Source organism: Solanum stenotomum, chromosome 2, assembly GCF_019186545.1.
Source record: "Solanum stenotomum isolate F172 chromosome 2, ASM1918654v1, whole genome shotgun sequence".
NCBI classification, from domain to species: Eukaryota; Viridiplantae; Streptophyta; class Magnoliopsida; order Solanales; family Solanaceae; genus Solanum; species Solanum stenotomum.
The window spans coordinates 73820181-73844476 of NC_064283.1; the positions used below are offsets into that span (position 1 = coordinate 73820181).

The window sequence follows — 24296 nt, forward strand, 5'->3', positions numbered from 1 at the left end:
ATACTAGGTGTGCACCAAAATTATACTTATGCACACTTAAAATTGAAGATATAGAACTGATGCGAAGTTAAAAAGTAGATTTGGGTGGGGTGCATAAGTGACGTGATGTGGAAAGCACTCTTATAAACCTCATTCGAAGTGACTTCTTTTCAACTCCCGAGGCTTTCTCCTTCACTGTCACTCTCCAAACAGATCTCATCTTCCACAGACACACTCTGCTCTTTTTGTTCCCCTCAATCACCATTTTCTACATTACTATGCTAATTATATATGCATTATTAGCGTTTCTCTAATGGATCCTCATTCTACTATAATGAGTGCCTTTCAAACTGCGCCTAATTTGGCGGAGATCTGGCCCTATCAGCATCTTCTCGACCACACAACAAATCACGCCGCCAGAAAGCGACGCGACGATGATGAATCTGCCATTGGAGTTTCAACTAGTGCAAATGCCTTGGTATGTATATCTCTGTTAACTACTTTATTCATTGTTCAGTTGCTTCACTACTTCTGTTAGCTCCTTAATTTGATTGTCACTCTCAATTTCTGCGGCATAGTTTGGTCAATGAAATTTTCATGTTTTTTGAAATAAAATTTTTATATTTGAAAATTACAATAACTGACAATTGAAAATGTTTTGAAGATATAATGAAAAAGTTGCCACATAAATAAGAAGGAGAAAGTAAATTGCGTAATAGTTGGAATAAAAAAAAAATTGTGTACTTTGACTGATTTATAGATCGTTTTGGTATGGTACAGTATTTACTACTCCCTTAGTTTCAATTTGTTTGATCTATTTTGACTTGATACAAAATTTAAGAAAATAAAGAACATGTTTGAATCTTGTGATAGAAAATTGAGGATATATCAAATGTAACAAAATGTGCTTTGGAAAAGTTGAAATTAAAAGAGTTGCTAGAAAAAAGAGAGGAAAGGCTCAGTTTTTTTTTAAAACAAACTAAAAACAAATTGAAACGGAAAGAGTACTATTCAATTGGCTAGGCAGTCTAAGAGAGTTTCTGTTATTTTATCTAGCTGATTGATCTGCTAAATGCAAAAAGCTGGTGAAGACTGAATAGGGTAGTACTACATTTGTTATTGATCTTAATTTCCTGTTTCTTGGTGCAATGTTTCAGCTTGTATAAGTGGACCTTAGCTTGTTTGTAGTTGTTTATATCAGATTTTGGGGTAATATGTATCAAAATCTTGTGGTCTTTATTGTTCTTATATATGTTAGTATTTTCTGGTGATTGGAGCAGACTGAATCTGATAGTAAGCGACTGAAGGCCACGAGATCAAACGAGAATGGGGAATATTCAGGAGGAGGGAATTCAGGAAAATCTTCAGACCAACCTGCAAAGCCACCAGCTGAACCACCTAAGGACTACATCCATGTGCGAGCGAGGAGAGGTCAAGCTACCGATAGTCATAGCCTAGCAGAAAGAGTAATTCTACCGATAACTCTTTCTTAACTTGAATAAGTTGTTCAATATTTGGTATTAAATGATGGTAATTTGTAATCGATAATGGAACTTGTTGATACATTTGGTTTGCAGGCCAGAAGAGAAAAGATTAGTGACCGGATGAAACTCCTACAAGACTTGGTCCCTGGTTGTAACAAGGTATATTTTTCCTTTATCTTTCTACTGTGTCGAAAAATCTGAAGCAATTACCTCATTCTGATGATCAACTGCTTCTCCATTTGTTCTTTTATTAGTTGTTAGATGAATCTGAAAATATATACTAATAAGAAAAATCGATAATTTCTAATACCTGAACGATTGATATACCTTTTTGTGGTTTTGGACTGTACTACAGAGTTGTCTCTATCTTTTTGTTGAAGATGAAAGGGTTAAGTTTCACTGGCAAAGCCTGCTCACCTAGTCCTCCTTTTCAAACTGAGTCAATGTAGTACTCCTTAGTTGATGTCTCAATGACATCAACTTCGATATATAAAATACTTCATCTGTTCCAATTTATGTGACATTGTTGGTATTTCGAGAGTTAAATGAGTTTTTCTTTTGATCACATTTTTTTGAATTGTTAATTATGTATTATCTTTTTACGTAGTTTCCAAATATATAAATGATATTTCACAAAACCTAAAGATTATATATATCAGAATTCACTGTTAAAATTAAGAAGCTCGAATCTCGAAATATGGAAGGACAACATAAATCGGAACAAAAGGAGCCGTAGTTAGCGAATTTCATATAGAGTGCTCATGCAAGCAAAGCCTTGGAACTTGTCTTTCTTGCTTATCATTATGAGCAACTCTTTAATTTGTTGAAAATTTAGTTAAGTGGATGCAAAAGGCTATCTGTTTGAACCACTTGTTAAAGCAACAACATGTAGGTTTCATCCTATTGTTCCATGTCAAAGGTCTATACTTGACCTCAGAACTGTATCGGCCTTCTTACCAGCAGAATGCTCTCCTGCATTTGTTGGTGTTAAGAGAACCCTCTAATTCTACATGCATCCATTTGTCAGGATGCATGAAGTGTAATGAACCTAATGTCTCTAAATTACCTGCATTTCAGCCTATGTCATTGATTCTGATTTTAACATCTAATTTCTTCAGGAACATATAGCGGAATGAACTGATGTCTCTAAAGTTACGTGCATTCTAGCCCCATCGCTGGTGCTAGGATGGTAGAGATTTAAACCCTTATTCTCTTCACATAAATTAACATCAAAATGTGAATTCGATTAAATTATATGTATCTTGTACTTCTGAATGCAATGGGAAAAGTCAGTTTAATGTTGTTTGGTTACAGGTTATTGGAAAAGCTCTTGTCCTTGATGAGATAATCAATTATGTCCAATCATTACAACGCCAGGTTGAGGTATGCTCTCCACCTATCTTGTCTAGTTGAGACTTCTATAGTACGAGTAACATTTTTTCTTGATTCCTCAGTTCCTATCAATGAAGCTTGAAGCAGTTAATACAAGAGTAACCCCAACCATCGAAGGAATTCCTACTAAAGACGTAAGTGTTGTATGACAAAATCTTTGTAGTAGTTGAATTCATTTCTTTGTTTTGCATGTATAATCTTGTTTGTCAAGCACTGTTAACTCCACTAGAACCTCATCTATCTTCTAAACTTACTAGTACTAATTTGCAAGAGTGAACTGTATGGCTTTCTTTGATATCTGTCCTTTTCATGCCATAACTCTGTCAGCCTTGAATATAGTACATGACTAACATTTAAGTTAGTATATTTTTCGGCATAGTGGCCATGTGCTCACATCTAGCAAACTGTCACCTCTGACTTCTGAGTCTGGCTTGGTACTAGCTCCTTGAATGTGTAATTAGTGATTAAATAATAGCACCCCACATTTCTGGAACTTGGCTGAAAACATATTGATGAATGATTTGAATGTTATGGATATTCAAGCATCTCGTTTTACAAGTTATACCTTAAGTTAGAAGATGAGCAAGATTGCAGTGAGTGTGGATAAGAAGAACCCACGACATCATTTAGCAGCACATTGAAATTTAGCTCCTTGTAAAACTAAGTGAGGGGTAAACAATCAAAGCAGAAACTGTAAAGAGAAAAGAAGAATATATTCTAAGATCTGAAAAAGAGGAAAATACATTCATTGATTTCACAATGTAAGATAGCACTAGATTAGTACTTGGGTAGAGTTTTCCTCAAGTTTCATTCTCAGACGAATACATAACAAAGTGCTTTGGTTTTCCAGTTTGGGCAGCAAACATTCGAGACAAACGCTATGGCATTTGGTTCACAAGGTACAAGGGAATATGCTGGGGGAACATCACCAGATTGGTTGCACATGCAGATAGGTGGTGGATTTGAAAGAACGACATAAAGTAAATAATCAGAGGCATCAAAGGCTAATAAATTCTTAGGAGGCTAATGCTTCCCCCAGGAACTGCCAAAATATATAACAGTTCCTTGATTTATAGGTAGATAATAGCTTGTTTCTGATCAGGAACAGAGTTGTTGTATGTCTTTAGGACACTGCGAACCAAATCACCATCTCCTTGTGTAATGAACACAAAAACTTTCCTCCTTTAATTTAACAGCACATTTTCTTTCACAGCAACTGAACAAAAATGCTAAATGAATAGTACACTGGTGAGAATGCATATTTGACATGGTTGGTAAGGTATATCAAGAAGCTGTAATATGTGCCTGCTTGTTCTGAAAAGCATTCATATGTACTGCTTTTCTTTGCCAAAACTATCACAACTAGACAATATGAGCTTTGGGCAATAAACAGTTGTTAGTGTGCTGCAAAGACATGAGTATTATGTATAGTTCAGATTATAAGTGGTGTGTTAAGAGTTAAAGACTCTTAACTATTCATTATAGAAGATTCCCAAGCATGGGAAGAAGGCCAATGAAATCAAGAAGAAACTTATAAACACTCTACTCCCTATAAAATCTGCTGAGATCTTCAAACATGTAAAATTCACATTGCCAAATTTAGTCACTATTACTTACAGAACATTCTAATGCTAATAACATCTTTTGTTTTTTAAGGAATTAATGATTAACCAGATGTGACTAGGCTCAATCAAGCAGTGGGTTGTGTTCTGCCATATGAACTCCCACCACTGTTGAAATCTGAACCAGTAGACTGAAAGTAGGAAACAGCTGACCAGAGCACACGTAAAAACAGAATTGCTACAAAGACAGCACCACCAAGTGAGCAGACCACCTAAAAGGACAGAACCATCATCAATGGGGAGTAGCAGAGTTCAATTAAAGATCAACATTTCACCCACACAAGAGCAGAAGTTGATCTATTTACCATAACCATGCTCTAAATCAGAATAGAAGACATAAAATTGTTTGGTACAAAAACTTTCAGAACTTGTGATGTGTAATACTGTGATCTTCTTAAGTGGTTGAAGATTTTGGGCCATCAGTTCATGTGTGCATATGTTGGGTCAGAAACATGAAACAAGTGTTTTCACAATCCGTCAACATCAGATAGAACTATCTAAACATGGTTGCATCCAGACATACCCTTGATTGATCTACTAGTAACTATATAGATGTAGATAAACTACTCATCCTGTGATGCTCAGTGAAAAGATTTTAACTTTTTCTTTTTCATCTTCCCATGTATTTCTTTCTCCCTGTTAGTACCCATCTACTTACACTTTCATTTTGCAAGTCTTATGTTTGATAAATTATAATATCTCTTTTATATTGCATTCTTAGAATTGCATATCTGTTTTCTTTAATTAGTGGATTAAAGGCTGCTTGCATCCACAAAAGCAGCAGAAAGCCAGATTTGGTTAATGGGTAAATTCATAAAACAAGCAACAAGTGTAATTACAGAGTGTGTGTGTTTGTGGGTGTGCCTAAGGCCTAATTCAGGTAAAACATTCAAAACTTGGCATGGCAGAGGAATACCTCAAGAAATGCCTTCAAGATGGAGAGTAAAGCCAAAATTAGAACGCCATCAACTGCAAAAGTTACCTGCATTCCTCCAACAATGAGAACAGATGGAAGAGAGGATTTTGAAGATAATTTATGTAAATAATCAACGCTGGATGAGCTAGGAAATCTATGGACGATGCACAATCTCAGTACTAAAATTGGGCGTTAGTAGTTGGATGTGACATCGTGTGATGACTATGTTTTGCAGGCTAAATTTTGAGAGTTAAAATCACCTCCATGCTTTTAAACACTCGAGGCACCACTATTTTAAATCTCATGTGTTAATTTTTGAGCTTGGCTAGGGTTCAATCTTGGGAGGAGGATCAATTGGCTTAGAACTGTTGTTGAGGAGCAGCCTGGGAAATGTTCTGTAATGCCACATGCTAAGAGTGGGGATTATTGACAAGTGCACTAGAAGCAAGTCAAGGACTTAAGAATTACCCTCTTATGGTGATGCATAAGTTGGTTATGTTGACGCAACCACAAGTCAAGTGCACAAACTTAAGAACTGAAATGTTCCCACTCGAGCAATACTCAGTATCAAGTAAGAGGCAACTGATCGCCTTAGCCATTTACAGATGCACACACACAATTTAAGAGTTCCTTGCCATGAGTATTCTAACTAGTTATAGTCAAAGCTTCAAGCACGAAATGTGTAGCCTGATGTGATTTAAAAACCCCACTGAATACAAGCACTACCATGGTGTGATTTTCATAGAGACGATGCTTAAGGCACTAGGAAGTATGAGAGTATTCTGCTAATTTACTTTGATCCCACGACCATGGCACCAGATTGTGCTAAGAAGGCTTGAGATGAGAGTAAACTGGGTAGTAGTTTAACGTGACCACAAGCGTTCAGGGCCACTATCACTGTAGGAGAGTTGACCCCTAACAACATTTATGTAAAAGGTGAAGAAAGCCCCTTGCCTCCCTCTACACATAAATAAAAGAAAATTTATCATTCAATCCATACCAATGGCCACCATACATCTTCAAAAAAACCAGAAGAATACCAAGGTTTTCAGCATCCTAACACAGTCAATTACTTAGTCACCTTCCAGTCCAAGAGATATAGTTCTTCTTTTTGATGACTGTCGTGTCCAGGCCAGCTTTCGCGCACCTTGACTAATTCCACAGGATACCTACCACCTCCCACCAACAACAAGTCCCAGGTAACTCTGTCCACCAAGGCTATGACAGATGAGAAGAATCACCTAGTGTGTTCTTTGTCACCGCTGGGAATTGAACCTGAAGACGTATAGGCGTTTCTAATTCGGGTAGAATTAGCTGCACTATATAGCCTATAACATTATGCTGGGAAAAGACACTGATTTCAGGAACAGAGTCATTTAGAAATCATTTCTCATACTATAAATGGTTAAAACACACAAAGTTGAAACCCATTGGATCAATTTATATGCTGAACAAATTAAGAAAGAGATAAAAGAGTGAGTTTGCAGATTTACAAGCTGTGGAGAAATGACGTCCGGTAGTATAGAACGAGTAGCTTTCTTAGCACGCTTAGACACCTTTTTGAACATACTCTGCACAAATCTAACTAGTAAATCAATACTGCTCTCTGTCTCCTCTTCCTCATCGCTCTCTTCATAATCATCTTCCTCCAATAATTCACCATCTTCAAAATTCATTCGGTACATCCTTTCAGCTGCTTCTCCAATCGACCCATCAAACTAAAACACAAGCGAAAAATGGGATTAAATCAGCAAAATTAAACGGGTCCAAATAAAGCAAAATGAGATCGACCTTGGCATGGCAAATGGTGAATCTGGGGTTTCGTGAAGGGAGAGATAAGGAGTGAGAAATTGGAGAAAGAGAAGATGAAGTTATTGAGTATAATCTGAAGGAAGATAGTGATGATATTGGCAGTACGGCAGCTCCCGCCATTCAATTTTCTGATGAGATTGATTCGTCCTCACTTTAAGATTCTGTAAAATTTGATAAAGAGACAACTATTGAACACTTTTTCTTTTCTTTTTTTTTGCCTCAAATTATTAGTTTCGTCATAATCTGATTAACTTAACTTAGATGTCTGCCGTATGACATAGCAAATAGTTTTGAATGGGAGTAAATTTGATGAGAATTTATGATATATTTCACTCATATTGCGAGCAGTGGCGTAGCCACATGGTGGTAAGGGTGTCCAATTGGACACCCTTCGTCGGGAAAAAATATCATATATACAAGTAAACTGATATACGAAATGATTAAATAACATATTTTGGACACCCTTAACATAACAAGCTGCTATTTCTGGACACCCTTTGTGAAATTTCTGTCTTCGCCACTGATTGCGAGATTCAAGGTGTGTTTGAGTTAATCAAATTAAGGAGTGTTTTTAAAATGGTCAATAATTCGGAGATGAAATTATTAATTCATGTCAAGGTTAGAAGTATTTTCAATACTTAAAAACACTCTTAAACTAGACACGAATTATTAGTTTCATCCCCATAATATTAACCGTCTTAAAAACACTTATTTACTTGGCTAACGGTCACCTTAAATGGACATGAATTCACCAAAATACCTAGAGACTGCATCATGCATGTAATTAGTTGAACTTTATGAAGAGATGATTATCATCATGTTGATAACCAAGAGACGTAGAAGCTAGATAATTTTGTAGTACTTGTTGTGCATTATAAGAGTAATCTCATAAAATAAGAGTGTCATATTATTATTGTTTAATTTCCATGGTATATACACTTGCAACACACGTGCATATATATAACTTAAATACATCAAAATATTTGTCCCAAGGAGATAAATTTCATGATAAAAAGAGTAAATTAAAACTTTCTTATTTATTATTTCATAGAAATACAAACTGAAACGTCACATCCATACATACACAATGAAAACATTATTGCACATTTTATTCGAAAATACACACACACATATATATATTATTGAGAATTTATATTTTGAATTGTTGGACCAATACTTTAGTAATGATATCCTTTAGCTTGGTTTTGGAGTTTGTGTATATATCTTCATCCTTGTAGATGAGATTGATGGCCCTGGCAAAATTGAGTACACGCATGAGGACAAGCATGGGAGCTGGCATTGGTTGAAGGGAATCTTTATTTAAGTCTTGCCATGCGTTGACAACAAGTTTCTCAAGCTTCACATAAGCCTCTTGCTTTGAACATTCAAATTCTTTTACATAGCTTTCAACTGCTGATGCTACATGTCCTCTCTCTTGTTCAAACTAAACACCACAAATTCCAATTAGTTAAGAAAGAGAAGAAACAACAACATGTTAATTTCGTTTGTTTGTCTGATTTTGATGATTTGTCAATGAATTCAAGAAAGTAAAACGGACTTTTCAATATTGTGGTCTTAAATTATAGATATGTAGAGTCTACCAAAAATGATCTTTAGAGACAATTAACCAATGTCGGTAAAGATTGATCAACACTCTTTGTTAATGTACATATTTAGTAATTGTCATTAAAGACTGTTTTTGTTGTAGTGAGTGTGCCAAAATGTGTTTTACTTTTGTGGTGTTAGACATTTAACATGAAAAGTTAGAACTAAAGAATTGTCAAAAAAGGAAAGTAAGACAAACAAATAAACAAGTCAAAGTTAGCCAAAAATTGGCAAAAACAATGAGCATGGAAGTGGTAAGGGATGGGATAGTTTTTACCTTATGTCCAATCCTGTCATCCATCAATCTACAAACTATAGAAGAAGCTTTTACCATTAAAGGTTCACTTGTAATCCACTTAAAGTTCTCCTCACTCACTAACTCTTTTTCCATACCAACCAAAGCAGTTGTAGAAAGCATCATATAACATGCAGTTACTAGTGCAACTTTCAGATACTCCTCAAATGTTGGAACATATCCACTATGATACCACTTGAACTCTTGGTGATATGCTCTCACCAATTTCTTTAACTATCGTAATCAATGAAAACAAAAAACAAAAAACTTTATTAGTTTTTTTATATTTTTGGCAAATTCTCTGTCTCAATTTATGTGATGTACTTTGATTTGACACGAAGTTTAAGAAAGAAAGACTTTTGAAATTTATGATCTAAAAGTCATAGATGTTTGTATGACAACTATAAAAACGTTTCATATTAAGGGTAAATGGACATTTTAAAGCTAATTTGTTACTAAATATATAGAAATGTGTCATTCTTGTGGGACTGAATAAAAATAAAAATGAGTCAGAGACTGGGAGAGTATGAATTTCCAAATTGATAACTTTCTATATTATTGTTACCTCATTTTTTGCATAGTGAACTCGATAGGATATATTTTCCTTTGCCAACAACTCTTCCATTTCAGCATAAGTATCAAAAATATATTGGTATAGTAGCTTTAGGTATGGGGGTAGTTGTTGTGATGCATTTATGTCCCATCTGTGTAGTAAACAAATTAAATTCGAACCAAGTCAATATTTACTCATATATCGCTCAATCGGTTAAAATATACCATATACGTTGAAATTATTTCACCTTTGAATGGCATCCGTGAACATTTCAAGTTCATCATGTGTTCCATAAACATCATACAAATCGTCTAATATGGACGCAAGGGAGATTATTTGGGTTGTAAATCTTCGCGCCCTACAATATTGTGGCTCAAAGTACACCCCTATCATCCAAAAATAGGCTTCTACCAAACGATCTCGAGCAAATGAAAAGTTTTTTTCAACATTTAAACCTTTCCACCACCTGAATTTATTACAATAAAATTCAAAAAACCATATGATAAAAACCCCACTCAAAGTATAATATTAATATTTAAACATATGTACCTTGTAATGCCACTTAGCTCTTTTTGATGTAATTTTTGCAACATGTTGAAGTCTAGACGTGCAAATTGTAGTAGTACTTTGTTATGTTCAGGATTGTCTTGATACATATTTATGTATTGCCTTGCTGCTACTCTTGCTAAGGTTCTACGAATTGGCAGTTTTAAGGCATGGATTATATGTGTAACAACATATCCACTTAATTTAGGCACCATAGATTTAAGGCATTTGGTAGTGAAAACTAATGCTTCCTCTAAAATATTCTCTCCACTAATTCCGAGATGTGCTGCTTCATATAAACTCAAAATTCCTTTCACATCGCTAGCCAATTCTTTCTTGAAATTCCCTTCATCGTCCTTAAATCTTTCGAAGACATCTATAGAAAAACCAAAAGAAAAAAAAAACACTTTTAGTCTAAGTTATCTACATATTTCCCGCATGTTAGATATGGAGTTTGTTTGGATTAACGGATGGTAAATATAGTTGATCTATAGTTATAAATGCTGAAAAATATATTCAAGTATTGAAATATTATTTATAAAATAAGCAAATATGAAGCAATTGATATATGCTTGGTTAAAAAAATGTTGATAAGTTATTTTTTGTTAAAATGACTATACTACTTCTAAAAAAATTACAAAAAATGTAAATTTAGAAGTATAGATGGATACTAATGAAGAGGAAGTTGAGAGTTTTGATTTGTGAAAAGTATTTTGAGAATCAGCAAAAACATTAAGCATAAAATAGTTTTAAAAAAAACTTTGAGCTTAAAATTGCTTATAAGAACTTATGACTTTTAACTAATTTTAATTAAATGCATAAATAAATTAAAATATATTTATAAACAAGTTTGACTAGCTTGTAAGCTTAGTCAAACATGCATGCAACAAAGAAGTTACTAACCACATGAGACATTATATCCATCTTGTCTTAGTAATCGAAATCGAAGAGCAACAATCTCAAGATTATTATCGTCATCAAATTCATCACAATTCATATTGTTGTAGATGTGTTTAAGTGATTCCTCAATTTCTTTTTCAAAATGATATGATACTCCTAATCGCTGGGTGTTATCAATAAGCTCTAATAATTTTCTTGTTGATGTAGCATGATGAGCTTCTATTAACATCTTCTTCACTTCATCTCTAAGTCGTTCAACTTCTCCTTCTTCTTCATGATCAATATCCTTCAATTGTAGCAATTGAATAATAAGATATTTAGTTTCGTGCATAGTGACTGAGCCAAAATTTTCATCAACAATGTTCAAAATGAAAAAGTAAAATACACAAAGAAATTGAAAGGAGTTTAATATCAGATAGTTAATTAATTACCGTAATTGAAGAATCATATGCAAGGAAATAGTCACCCCAAACACTTGGATGATAATCTACATATCGACGAGCTGATTTAGGAACATTAACATTGTTAATCTCCATTTTTTGTATTTAATATTTACTAAACTTGAACGTTTTGACTACTAATTAAATTGTAAATATTGCTCTATTTATATTATGCATTTTGGCATGTCACACGACGGTGAGGACATTATATAATGGGTGTAAGGTAAGATTGAATATCTTCTTCTTTGAAGAAAGAATATATAATTTGTTTAAGTTGGAGTATTAATTTGTAAAATATTCTTTAAACAAAGTTGTAATATTATTTCACATTTTGTATATATAATAATAATATTTTATTTTTAAAAAAAAAGAACGTTAGCTATTGGAGTGTAATAATTACTTTGGACGTATCATAATTCCAACAAAGCATATCTTATAATAAGATTAGCAGAATTTCGTGTTGCTTACTTTTGGTAATTGGCATGCAAATCAAGTGAGACATGATAAAGTAAATAATGTCATTATCTTGTCACATAAATAAAATCCGACCCTATATATCAAGGGGATAGTTAAAGTTTTAATTTGTGATGAGTAAAAATATTTCACAAATTCATTATTTACACGTAAATTGCATGTATGCTCCAGAGTTAAACGCTTGAACTTAACAATCTTTCTTTTATAAATAAAGATTAAATATGACATTTTTTATTATACATTAAGAACTGTATCATCACAAATAATGTTGAATTCAATTAAATTTTGGTTGACATGATGTATTAGGAGATTTTTGTGGTGTGGTTTGAAAAGCAAAGAAAGAGCAACATGAAAATAAAAATGGAGGAAGCAGTCATGATTTTGTAGAGCTTGTGGGAAGCCTTAAATAATTTATGTGGGAATAATAAATAAAGTGTGTCTGTTGCCACTTAATTTGTACCGTGCGAAGGAGTTAGAGGAATGGAGGAGTGCCAATTGGGGAGCTGAGATGTCTGTTTTTGCCGCAAATAATATGATTACTAAATAGGAACGGTCTTTGCTTGACACAATTAAATGTAATATCGATGTCTCTTATGATATCGGTTAGACGGATCTAAGCATGGTGCTACATGATCGCTTGGGACAATTTATTGTTGAAAAAAAATATATTTCTTGATCATGTTGTTAGCGTTGGTCAAAATCATAGGAGCGCAAGAGACTCTTATTTGGCTAGAGGAATGATTCAGTAGAACGAGTTGGTTATAGAACCTGATAATCTACTTCTGAAGCAAGCTCTTGAATTTTTTTTTGGTGAGTTACTCTTATTTTGATTCATTAGTTTTTTAATGTAAAATTCTTATTAAAGAGTAACCTTTATTCTCTTTGTCGGCTGACACAGAAAAATCAATGAATCAAGTTGCTTATTGTCTTGCTAGAGTATCTGTTTCTATGTCTGATTCAATGGTGTGTGATACTGATCCTCAATATCTCATTACCGATGTATTCATATTTGATTTGAATAATACATAAAGAAAAAAACCCATTTCTTAAAAAAAAAAAAAAGAGCCATATCTATAAATAAAAATATAAAATATATTAAAGTCCAAAATAAAACAACTCTATACATTAAGGACTATTTTGATAATTTTTTTTAAAAAATTAGGCCATTTATGTGAAAATTTATTTTGGAAAATAATTCACTAGCAGACACGTGTCACGGTGTCAGCATAGGTTTTATATTTTGACCTGGCGGAGCCACCGGAGAGGAATTGACGTGCATTTCCATTTCATTTGAATTTCATTTCTCTAATAATTACAAAACCTTTTCTATATTTTTTACATTTTCAAATAGAATTTAGGAACAATATTCATATGAATGGAGACAAATATCAGATAATTGGGTGATTCAAACCCTAATTTTTCTATTTCCGATGCTGAATCGGTTGTAATTTTTGAATTTTTAAGCTTAAATTTGATCTCCGGTACGTGAATTCGATTTTGATTGAAATTTGTGTGTAATATTTGCGTTTCATCAATTGATCGGCGTGGAATTCGCAGATCGGTGAGGAAAATGCCGTCGAACGCAGATGTAGATCGGCAGATCGAGCAATTGATGGAATGTAAGCCGTTACCGGAAGCGGAGGTGAAGACGTTGTGTGAGCAAGCGAGGGCTATACTTGTGGAGGAATGGAATGTGCAGCCGGTGAAATGTCCGGTCACAGTTTGTGGTGATATTCATGGGCAGTTTTATGATCTGATTGAGCTTTTTCGGATTGGTGGAAATGCGCCGGATACAAATTATCTCTTCATGGGAGATTATGTTGGTGAGTTTGAGATTTTGTATTATGGATTTGGGAGATTTAAGATTTTGTTTTATGTATTTGTGTTGAATTTAAAAGTTAAGGTCTTGGTGGTCTATCATCCTAAACTAGTTAGGCTTGGCTATATATGACTTCTATCTACCTGTTTATTTAGAGGATTCATTACAATTAGACTATATCCATGTTGGTTGGTATCTACCGCGATCGTTCACTTTCATCCTGTTTGTGAGGCTTTGCTTTTGAGTGTACATAGATGGAGTTTAAAGTTTGGTAGTTTATGTCGTAATTGATAGCTTAGTCATAGCTTGCCCATTAGTTTTCTCATGTATGTAATAAATTTGGCCTAATGTTACTAGCTTCCCTTTTCATTTCATGCTAATTTAGTTGCTTCTCGTCGATGTAAATTTTGTCCCTTTTTGGAGTGTGAGTGGACAGGCAATTCCCATAAGTAAGTGAAGTAAGACTTTACAGTAAATTACATTTTTTAGTGAAATAATCTAGGTATAAAACAAAAGCATCCAGAAGATGCAGAGGTTACAAAAGAGATGGAAATATCAGCCCAAAACAATTGACAAAAAAAAAGCTTTCGAGTTTATTTTACATATAAAGAAAAAATTGTCTTTCAGAGTGTAGTGGTAAGAACACAATGCCATGATGTGTGGGTTAGGAGCACTTCACTGGCTCGAACGTTGCCTAGTATTTAAGTAAAGAAGGGAGAAGGTCGAGCCCATTATCTACTTAGTTACGAATTATGCGCCATGGGTCCCCAATTATTTCTTGGTTATCAGGGAAAAAAAGAGTTGTCTTTTCAAACTTCCTTTTCATTTATTTTTTCTCATTAGTTAAAGCACTTCTCATTTAAAGCCTCTACTTTGTTTTCTTTATGTAAGAAACTTATTGCAGCAACATCAAGTGTGCATTAGAATTCTGCAGTCTTTTCCTACTAATCATCATTGTTTTCCTATATAAATGCTTGTCAAAGTCAATGTTACCTTCTCAAAAAAAAAAATATAATACTTGTCAAAGTTGCTTTGTTCCCCCAACTTTTTATGTCTGATTTGGTACATGGGTCAATATGTGGATCCATAAATTGCCTTAGTTTTATAAATAATTGGCACGTCTTCCTTTCTCTTGTCATGATTGTAGGACAGAGGCTTTTGATTGTTTTCTTGTTTTCTTTATTATACTTTTGGATTTGAGATACATTCCGTCATGGAAAGGTTACTCACTACATAATCCACAACAGCATGCTCTCTTATGTATTTTGTTTGTTACTTTATCTACAGTTCTGTGTTTCATCTTCCCGTTCATTACTTTTATTTCTTGATATTAGCATTTTTAGTTACCTTGCTGGACAAGTATATAAGCATTGCACTTCAGCCAGAGAACTATATTGGCATACCATCTATAAATAATAGGTTGTTCAATGAATACAGCATTCATATATATCATTAATATATTTTCAATGAATGCAGACCGCGGGTACTATTCAGTGGAGACTGTCTCACTCTTGGTTGCTCTGAAGGTCCGTTATAGAGATAGAATCACAATTCTTAGGGGTAACCATGAAAGCCGACAAATCACTCAGGTGTAAGTGATTTACTTTTGTGATCTTGAATATTTAATTCATTCTGAGCTGCAAAAATGGCCTATTAAAAAATAACTTTTCTGTTTCTAGATTTCTAGTTTTTTTTTTTCGATGAAAAGGTTACTTATATTATATTATAATAATAATAACAAAATAGCAACATAATTAAGTCTTCCCTAGATTTCGAGTTTTATGTATGAGGATGTGTGGTTTTGTACACATACCACTCTTGTATTTTATTCTCATCTCTTGGTATTTTGATTCCCAGCTGCTTACACTCCAATTAGTCAAAGAAAATAATAAGTAGAAGAACGTTTATAAGCGATGGTGTAGCATTATCTGGAATAACCTTTTCTGCATCGTTTGGTGAATGATATGTTGGTCTATGCGTTTCAGTTGCTTATCCTTTAACCCGTCATGTAAGATATCACGGTAGTTTTTTTTTTTTTAAAAATGGTTCAGTCAGTGGAACTATCTTGTTATCGTATCTTTCTAGAAGGGACTTCATTATTCCTATTTGCTTATTCCCTCCTTAAAAAAGAACAAGAACTTTAAAATTTAAATCTTGACTTCTATTTTTTTCAGATGTCCTTGGTTAGGGCTTACACTTACTGATACTGATACACAATGTGTGTGTGTGTCTTGTTGAGTGTAGGTCTTCAACTTCTCAATTAGGAGGAATTACTTTTGTATTTCATTGTCTATTGATGGTTTACCAAGGCTGTGAGACTAATATATGCCTGTAGTTCACTCATGTATGGTGGTATTGAGATGCCTCTTTTCCTGACAGGTATGGTTTTTATGATGAATGCTTGAGGAAGTACGGAAATGCCAATGTTTGGAAGTATTTCACTGATCTTTTTGATTATCTACCACTGACAGCACTAATTGAGAGTCAGGTTTGAGATGTTACTCTATTGGCTTATTATTTCAAGAAATGTTCTGACACAAATTTCTAGCTTAACTCTTCTTTTTGTTTTAGGTATTCTGTTTACATGGAGGACTCTCGCCTTCTTTGGATACACTGGATAACATACGATCATTGGACCGTATACAAGAGGTATTGTACTTCAGGTTTTTATGTTTTAATAATACATGATAATGCTCTCTTTTGTATTTACTACTGGCACTTCTGCTTTCCGCATCTCATGTCTATGATCCATATTTGGCTCGAATGTTTTATTACTCCCTCTATCCAATTTATGTAACACCTCTTTCCTTTTTGGTCAGTCCAATAAGAAGACACCTTTCTGTAGATAATATCAATTTGACTTTTAACTTTTCATTTATCCTTAATGAGATGATTTCTAGCCACACAAATATCTATGACTTATTTTGGACCACAAGTTTTAAAACTCGTCCTTTCATTCTTTATCTCTGTGCCCAGTCAAACATCACAAAGTTGGGACGGAGGGAGTATTTCAATTGAACTTGCCATTGGTGGTTCGGTCCATCGCTATAGTTTATAATTACTTTTTATTAGGATGTATAATTGTATTAATCAAAAGAGATATGTCCCAGTTTACAAGTGTTATGTCGTATTAGTTTACTATAATGTTCAATAGAACAACAAAATCAACTAAAGTTCCAAGAATTGAACAGGAAGGTAGTTGAGTCTATTGATTTCTTTCCTTTTTTATAATTTGTCCTGTATACTTTGCAAATGCTAAGCGTGTCATAGAGGTGTCTTAATGCAGTGCAGTGACATTGTTATCTGCTATGGGAAAGGGATCTCCTTTTTCAATTTCCTCATAGCTAGAGATGAGAATTTTCACTTTTATGTCTTCTGATGTTTGCCTGTAGGTTATATCTTACAAAATTGTTGTTCTTCATTGCTTCTTGAACATGTGGTCCTGTGGTCCAGTGGTTTCCATTGTTCCTAGTGTTTCATGATTTTAGTTCTATGCACATTAATGTTGCTGGTCCTCATCAGTTAAGTCATTCTGTGTTATCAGGTTCCACATGAAGGACCAATGTGCGATCTTCTGTGGTCCGATCCAGATGATCGGTGTGGTTGGGGAATTTCACCCCGTGGAGCTGGTTACACCTTTGGACAGGATATAGCATCTCAGTTCAACCACACCAATGGACTCACTCTGATTTCTAGAGCCCATCAGCTTGTCATGGAGGGTTTTAATTGGTGTCAGGTTTGTGAGCCCACTAAACATAACCGCAAGCAAACTACTAGAAAATTTAAAAAGAAAACACTTACGTACCACTTATGTCTATTAAGTTGAAGTTGCCTAGTTATTACTTTGTATTTACACGCTATTTGTTAAAACTTTGACAGGAAAAGAATGTTGTGACAGTATTTAGTGCTCCAAACTATTGTTATCGGTGTGGTAACATGGCTGCAATTCTAGAAATAGGCGAAAACATGGAGCAGAATTTCCTTCAGTTTGACCCAGCTCCACGTCAGATAGAGCCCGACACCACAAGGAAGACTCCTGATTACTTCTTGTGATTCCAATGGTTGCACTAGTTGTTTGTAGCTCATCGATGTCGTATTGCTGTAGATGTGTCTTAAAAAGAGGAGTTTTGTCATTCTTTTGTTTGGAGGTCATTCTGCAGTTGACTTTGAATATATGCACCTTCTGAGAGTTGAGAAGAGGCACTGAAGGTCTGTCATGTATATTGTTTTCTTAAGGGAGCAGCATTAACATGGTGCATTGTGTCCTATAATTTTGTGCTAGAAACCCAAGTCTTTCGTCAGTATTCAACTAGGTTCCACTAAATTCGTGCGTGGTGATTACTACTGATATTGGTGCCATTTCTAACGGCATTGCCTCCGTCCCCCTCTCCTCTCTCTCTCTTTTATGGACATATTTCTAATTGTGCAGAAGGAATACTAGGCGTTTGTCTGTATATTTGGTATTCCATAGGATGTATCTTGAGTTGAATTTTCCTCTTCCTTGAGGTCTTTGGTGAATCATAGTTAAAATTTGTGAAAATTTCATATATGACATATATTAGACTAATATTTTTAAGTTATAGCAGTAGAATTAAACTTTTAAGTTGTAACAGTTTTTTAATAAAAAAAGTTTTTTTAAAATTATTGTAAAAATTTGTTTTGAAAAAAATAAAAAGATAAAAAAATAAAATAATTCGTTTTTGAAAAAAAGAAGGTAAAAAAGGGAAATGTGTTAATTAAATTTGAATTGATTGAAGATAATTACTAATTAGCATAAATTAAGGAAATTTAAACTAATTAAGAATATTTAGTTTCCTTATTTCACTCTAATTTGTTAAAATTAATTAAAAATTCTAATTTCATCCATTTTTTCCACATTTCTCTCTCTTCGATTTTTTTCCAGAAATCTTGTCACTCTCATTTGACTCATATTCGTTTTTATTCAATAATCTTTATTTTCTGGACGGCTTCTTATTAGTATTAATAAAACATGGTGGTAGATGGGATCCTTCAGGTTAGTGTTCTTTGCGATTTTTTATTTGTATTGTAATACAAATCAAACGTTCAAAAAAATTACGAACAGTGATTCTGGAAAAAAATAATTCAAATTTTGTTTGTGAATAATAGTTTTAATTATGGCGTTTTTGGTATGAATATTCACTTTTGAAATTACATAAAATTTGTTTGAAATTGGTATAGAGTTTTGTTTGAACATTAATTTTTTTGTATTTTCTGGTTAAAAAATTACATAAAATTTATTTGAATTTGGTATATTGGTTATACCATGTTGGTACGATTTTAGAATTATATTTGAATGAATTTCGTATACTATTTGTCTAATAAATGACAATTAATAGTTAAAAGTGGTATTATTTTGGTATTATAGTGGCATGATTCTGCTGTGAAAAAGTGACGACTTATGTCATGAAATAGGTATAATTTTGGCATGAAAAATGTGCATAATAATTATATGAAATTTGTATACTGATTTCAGATTTTTTGTTGTGTATAATAATTTGAATTATGGCGTTTTTAAAAAAATGTATAATGTTATATTTTGGTATGAACATTGAATTTGTTCATTATTTGTCTGACACATTATTTTTCTTTTGGTATATTTTTGGTTAAAAAGATAGATAGTTTTTTCTTTGAAATTTGTATACTTATACTACCAAGCATGTATGACAATCGATAACGTTTTGATATGATTTTTGGTTTGATTGGATTTTTTTTTGGCATTATATTGTAATGAATTTGGTATACTGTTTATTAAAGAAATGACAATTAATATTTCTAAGTTGGAATTATTTTGGTTTTCTAGTGGCATGATCCTGGTATGAATAATTGATAACTTTTGGCATGAAATAGGTAAGAAATGTGTGAATAAGAATTGTATGAAATTTGTGTATTGATATAACATGTGTTTTTACTTTTGTATTATGTAATAACATATGAAATTGTTTTAAAATAACATATGTATTTTTACTTTTGTATGAATTTTGTAAGCATAAAAATGGTACGAAATTTGTATATTGATATAACATATGTATAAAAGTTATTTGTACTTTTGTATGATATAATATTGACACAATAATTTATGATGAAATAGAAAAATATGCAATTCAAAAATGTCGGAGCAGAAATTATCGTCGCCTGGTTCAAAAAGAACTGTAGGGAGACCACAACTTGTAAATGGTTTGCTGATGTGAAATTCAAGAGGTCTAAGATTACGTGCAGTACATGTCGTCGGGAGGAACACAATAGGAAGACATGTTCAAATTACCCTTCTGAAAAAAAGACATAATTTATTTTTATTTTGATTTGGTTGTTTATTCTGGCAAACTCATGTTTTGATTTATTTTGTGTTTTAAGTTAATGAATTATAATTTCATATATTTATTATGTGTGCTAGTTAATCATTTGTGTATTCAGTGTTTTTCAAATGTATACTCAAAAAATAGGTAATGTTTGTATGTGATTGATATTGACTGGAAAAATTAAGTCAAATCTTAGTATGAAATTGGTATACATTTGGTATCCAACTGATGTCCCTGTGGTAAAATTGAAAAACAACATGTAATTGAGATTTCAACTGAAATAGCCAACATAAAACTAGTTAATATTGTATCCAATTTGTATAAAATTTAGTATTGAATTGATATCCCATTGGAAAATTGAAAAATCAACATGTGGTTGAGATTTCAATCAAATTAGACAATATAAACAAGTTAATGTTGTATTCAATTGGTATCCAACAGATATCCCACTTGAAAATGAAAAAAAAAACAAAATGTAACTGATATTTCAACCAAATTAGACAATCTAAAACAAGTTAATGTTTTATCCAATTTATATACACTTGGTATCCAACTTGAAATTTTAGAACAAAGACAAAAAATAAAAATGTATAAAATTAGTATCCAACGGGTATAAATCCGGGAAGAATAAATTTGGTTGTAAAACAATGCATATTATATATTGTTGTCAGAAATTATAGCAAAAGAAATATACATCACCCAAAAATCAAAACATGTAATTAAAAATCTAAACTGCAATAATTAATACAAGTTCTATATTTTCCTCTCTCTTCAATTTATATTCCGTATTCAAGTATGATTTTTTTTTTATCATATTTAAGCTAAAACTTAAGAAATCCTTATTAAAGATTTTATGATCTCATATTATCTATACATATCAACAAATTTCAGAATTAAATATACTTATTTCACCAACAAAACAATATTTTAGATATAGAAAAACACACCAAAAACAAGTTCAAAACTTAAGTAAAACAAATTTTTTTCCTCAAGAAATCAAGTTTTAGATTAATTAAAATAAAAAACGAAATCAAATTTTCAAAATATAGAATTCTTAATTCTAAAAAAATCAGATTAAAAAAAAAACAATATCAAAATTTAAAATAAAAAAAATATCAAGAAAAGCAAAAAAAAAAAAAAAAGATTAAAGAGAGAGAAAATTACATGTTAAAATATACGGTGATAAATTTTTATTTTTTTAAAAAAATTAAAGGCCCCAATAGTCATTAATAAATAAAAGTTATTTGAATAAGTTAAAAAATCTCTTAAAAGGTATAATAGATAATTACAAATTGATTCTCTCTCATTAATATTATTTCTCTCACCTATTAATTATATAAAAGGAACTACAATCAATATAATTAAATAATTAATAATATAAAAATATAAAAAGATTAATCATTTAATAAAGTAAATTTTAATTGATTTTTAAATAAAGCTAAATTTAATTGATATGTTATAACTCGTAATTAAACTGTTATAAGTAAGAATATTTTAAGAGTAGGTTTAAAACTCGTAATATTGTCTTTTAAATGTGTATATGGTGTGATTTTTCCTTAAAATTTATGTATGACAGTCTAAGTTGAATTAGAATATACAGTTCTTGAAAATGTTGATACATCTCCAATTTAAAATTTGAGTTTTTTTTTTCCTGGCCTAAGCTTTCTCATCGGATGATTCCTCTTTTTCTCTCTGAATCATATCTTCCACTAGAAGGAAACGATGCGTCTATATGATGTTTGACTATGTACCAAATTTAAATTATTTATTCTAATTTGTATAATAATAGTGATCCATGGTGGGTAAAAATAATAAAAGTAATGATCAAAAAGATAATTTTCTTTGAAAAAAATGGAGGAAATAATCTCTTTGAACAAAATAAATATTTTAAATTTTTTTTATTATGCGTAAAATAAAATTTTCTTATAAAACTAAAAATAAGTTTTGTAAAAATGGACCTAACATATAATGTGTTTGGACAAGTACTTGATGTGAAGTGAGTGGTTTAACAAGTAGCATCGATACTTTTCTCAAAAACTTTGTGGCTTTGACCATTCCTCCATCAAAAATATCCTTTTTATTAGTGGTGGATTCATCTTTTCACTAACAACTGTAATATTTATCTACTACCTCTGAGTTGAACTAAACATGTATGATCGAAAGAGAAAAAGATATGTATATTTTTCTCCATTTTAATTTATGTAGCGTGATTTGATAAATTCTTAGTTCAATTAAAATATGTCCAAGCAATATAAAAGCAATCATCATTGAAGAAGAAGATTGTGGAACTTCACTAGCAAATATCCTAGTTATTGGACTAGAAGCCATGATTCGAATTAGTATAAAAATCTCAATGTTAACTATGCTTATTATTCTTTAACGCATCATATAAATTGTTCTATTCATTAATCATCTAATCTGCAAGAAATTTTGACTTGAAATAAATAACAGTCGTTTGATAATTCAATTAACTTTCAAACAAACAAATCTATTTTGATTACTTTTCCCTTTATTACATTTATAATAACACCAAATAAAACCATGAGTAACATTGACAAGGATAGTATCAACTTGGTACTATAATCACCTAAGACCACAAAAATAAAGCGAAGACATAATTAACTAAGCAACAAAATCATCACAACTAATGAAAACAACACCATATCTATACAACAAAACAAAAGCAATCATCATCATCAATCACCTAATTAATATTTTCTCCATAATCTAATCCCACTAATTAATATCCAATCTTATCTAACTAATAATTAAACCCCACTTAATTACACCACATGTATCTTAAATTAACTAATAACAACAATCATTATTCTTCAAGCCACACTGATTATACTATCCCCACTAGTACTACCACTGAAGCCACCAGACATCGCGGGCTGGAAAGCCGGCGAATGCCTCGGTGGCGGCGACGATTTTTCACTTGGCGCTGTCACCGATGCTGACGTGGACAGATTTAAATTGAGATCTGCCATTTTTGATGAAGGAGGGACAGGAAGAGCTGGTATTGGTCTAATAGGCTTCATGGATTTGTTCATTCCTATCGTGAAATTCTCCGACGAACTTTCTCCGGTGACCGGTAACTTCACCGACGGCTCGAACCGGAAAGCTGACATCCGGCAATCAATCATTTGCTTATTATCTTCCAATTTAGCAGCACCCTGAACCTAAAACATTGGAAAAATCAAATTAGATACGATTGATTCAACTGAACCTATTACTTTTTTATTCGATTGGAACGAAAATTAAAATGTTAACTATAACAAATTGCACCTATGTGGAATTTCGAACAGAAATTGTAAATTATTATGAGCAAATAGTAATTACGTAATTTTTATAAGCTATAGGCTTACTGTATCGGTGGTGATGTCGAAAAGACTAGACCTCCGGCGTCTACGATTACTGTTGTTACGCCGGAGGAAGTACTTTTGAGCATGACTGGCTACTTGAGTTGGAGTTCTTGTTTTGACGAAGTTTCTAGAAATTCCTCTCCAATCACCTTTTCCTACTTTCTGTAATCCTAGCAAGAATAGTTTGTGCTCTTCTTCTGTCCATGCTACACCTAACCACCACATAATTTCGAATTATTATTTTTTAAAATGGAAAAAACAATTCATGTGAAATGAGTAATGTAAAGATATATTGTACCTCGTTTACGTTCACGACTCCTAGCTGAAGGATGAACAACGTCATCAGAAGCATAGCCGGTGTTAGAATGATCTTGATGCTGCTGCTCGGTGTCCAATAAAGCTAGATTGTTCATACTAGCACTTTTCCTAAATGAACCACCAGTAGCAGCAGCACCTTCCATCATTCTAACACCAAAGAGCATGAACCCCTTCACGAACGTTCGGGGTTCATGCTCTTTGTTTCCACTTTGGACGAAAAACTGATCGTTATTAGACATGGTGGCTAGGCAATTTGATATTTTGTGAGGAAAAATTGAATGATTTATTTGTTGGCGTAAACCATATGGTAAAATGAAGGAAATGAGAAAAAAAAAAACAATAAAGGAATGGTTATGTTTAGTGAATAATGACTATATAGTACTAAAGTATAGTCAATTTTTTAAAAGGTTGTATCTGGCCCAGTGATGCTTCGAGGAACCAACTTCTATCTAATTTTAT

The 24296-nt window shown here is 32.6% G+C and overlaps 6 protein-coding genes across 8 annotated transcripts in view; 2 read left to right on the plus strand and 4 right to left on the minus strand.

The window, feature by feature from the left end:
- The window catches only part of LOC125856419 (uncharacterized), a 175119-nt gene that overhangs the window by 109288 nt on the left and 41535 nt on the right, over nucleotides 1-24296 (minus strand). The gene's annotated exons all lie outside the window — the stretch shown is intronic.
- LOC125856445 (transcription factor BHLH089-like) lies at nucleotides 129-4058 on the plus strand. Of its 2 annotated transcripts, none has more exons than XM_049536000.1 (6): nucleotides 129-457; nucleotides 1257-1445; nucleotides 1557-1622; nucleotides 2778-2846; nucleotides 2918-2989; nucleotides 3706-4058. In XM_049536000.1, exons 1-6 carry the CDS (start codon nucleotides 293-295, stop codon nucleotides 3832-3834), a joined length of 690 nt encoding a protein of 229 aa, XP_049391957.1. In that variant the 5' UTR covers nucleotides 129-292; the 3' UTR covers nucleotides 3835-4058. The 2 variants fall into 2 exon arrangements, with proteins under 2 accessions (XP_049391957.1, XP_049391958.1); XM_049536001.1 differs by having other exon boundaries at nucleotides 132-457; nucleotides 1260-1445.
- On the minus strand, nucleotides 4287-7403 carry LOC125856447 (protein SHORT HYPOCOTYL IN WHITE LIGHT 1). Its single transcript, XM_049536003.1, has 4 exons — nucleotides 7185-7403; nucleotides 6887-7111; nucleotides 5394-5459; nucleotides 4287-4689 (listed from the first exon to the last, which is right to left on the minus strand). Exons 1-4 carry the CDS (start codon nucleotides 7323-7325, stop codon nucleotides 4546-4548), a joined length of 576 nt encoding a protein of 191 aa, XP_049391960.1. The 5' UTR covers nucleotides 7326-7403; the 3' UTR covers nucleotides 4287-4545.
- On the minus strand, nucleotides 8212-11640 carry LOC125856297 ((-)-germacrene D synthase-like). Its single transcript, XM_049535809.1, has 7 exons — nucleotides 11536-11640; nucleotides 11108-11390; nucleotides 10208-10580; nucleotides 9906-10124; nucleotides 9671-9809; nucleotides 9088-9339; nucleotides 8212-8649 (listed from the first exon to the last, which is right to left on the minus strand). Exons 1-7 carry the CDS (start codon nucleotides 11638-11640, stop codon nucleotides 8356-8358), a joined length of 1665 nt encoding a protein of 554 aa, XP_049391766.1. The 3' UTR covers nucleotides 8212-8355.
- On the plus strand, nucleotides 13307-18221 carry LOC125856437 (serine/threonine-protein phosphatase PP2A-2 catalytic subunit-like). 2 transcript variants are annotated; one of them, XM_049535989.1, is made up of 7 exons: nucleotides 13342-13499; nucleotides 13576-13841; nucleotides 15314-15428; nucleotides 16217-16325; nucleotides 16409-16486; nucleotides 17382-17573; nucleotides 17717-18221. In XM_049535989.1, the coding sequence occupies exons 2-7, from the start codon at nucleotides 13589-13591 to the stop codon at nucleotides 17888-17890; spliced, it is 921 nt and encodes a 306-aa protein (XP_049391946.1). In that variant the 5' UTR covers nucleotides 13342-13499; nucleotides 13576-13588; the 3' UTR covers nucleotides 17891-18221. The 2 variants fall into 2 exon arrangements, with proteins under 2 accessions (XP_049391945.1, XP_049391946.1); XM_049535988.1 differs by having other exon boundaries at nucleotides 13307-13841.
- LOC125856441 (transcription factor MYB1R1-like) lies at nucleotides 22773-24181 on the minus strand. Its single transcript, XM_049535992.1, has 3 exons — nucleotides 23818-24181; nucleotides 23523-23731; nucleotides 22773-23336 (listed from the first exon to the last, which is right to left on the minus strand). Exons 1-3 carry the CDS (start codon nucleotides 24074-24076, stop codon nucleotides 22986-22988), a joined length of 819 nt encoding a protein of 272 aa, XP_049391949.1. The 5' UTR covers nucleotides 24077-24181; the 3' UTR covers nucleotides 22773-22985.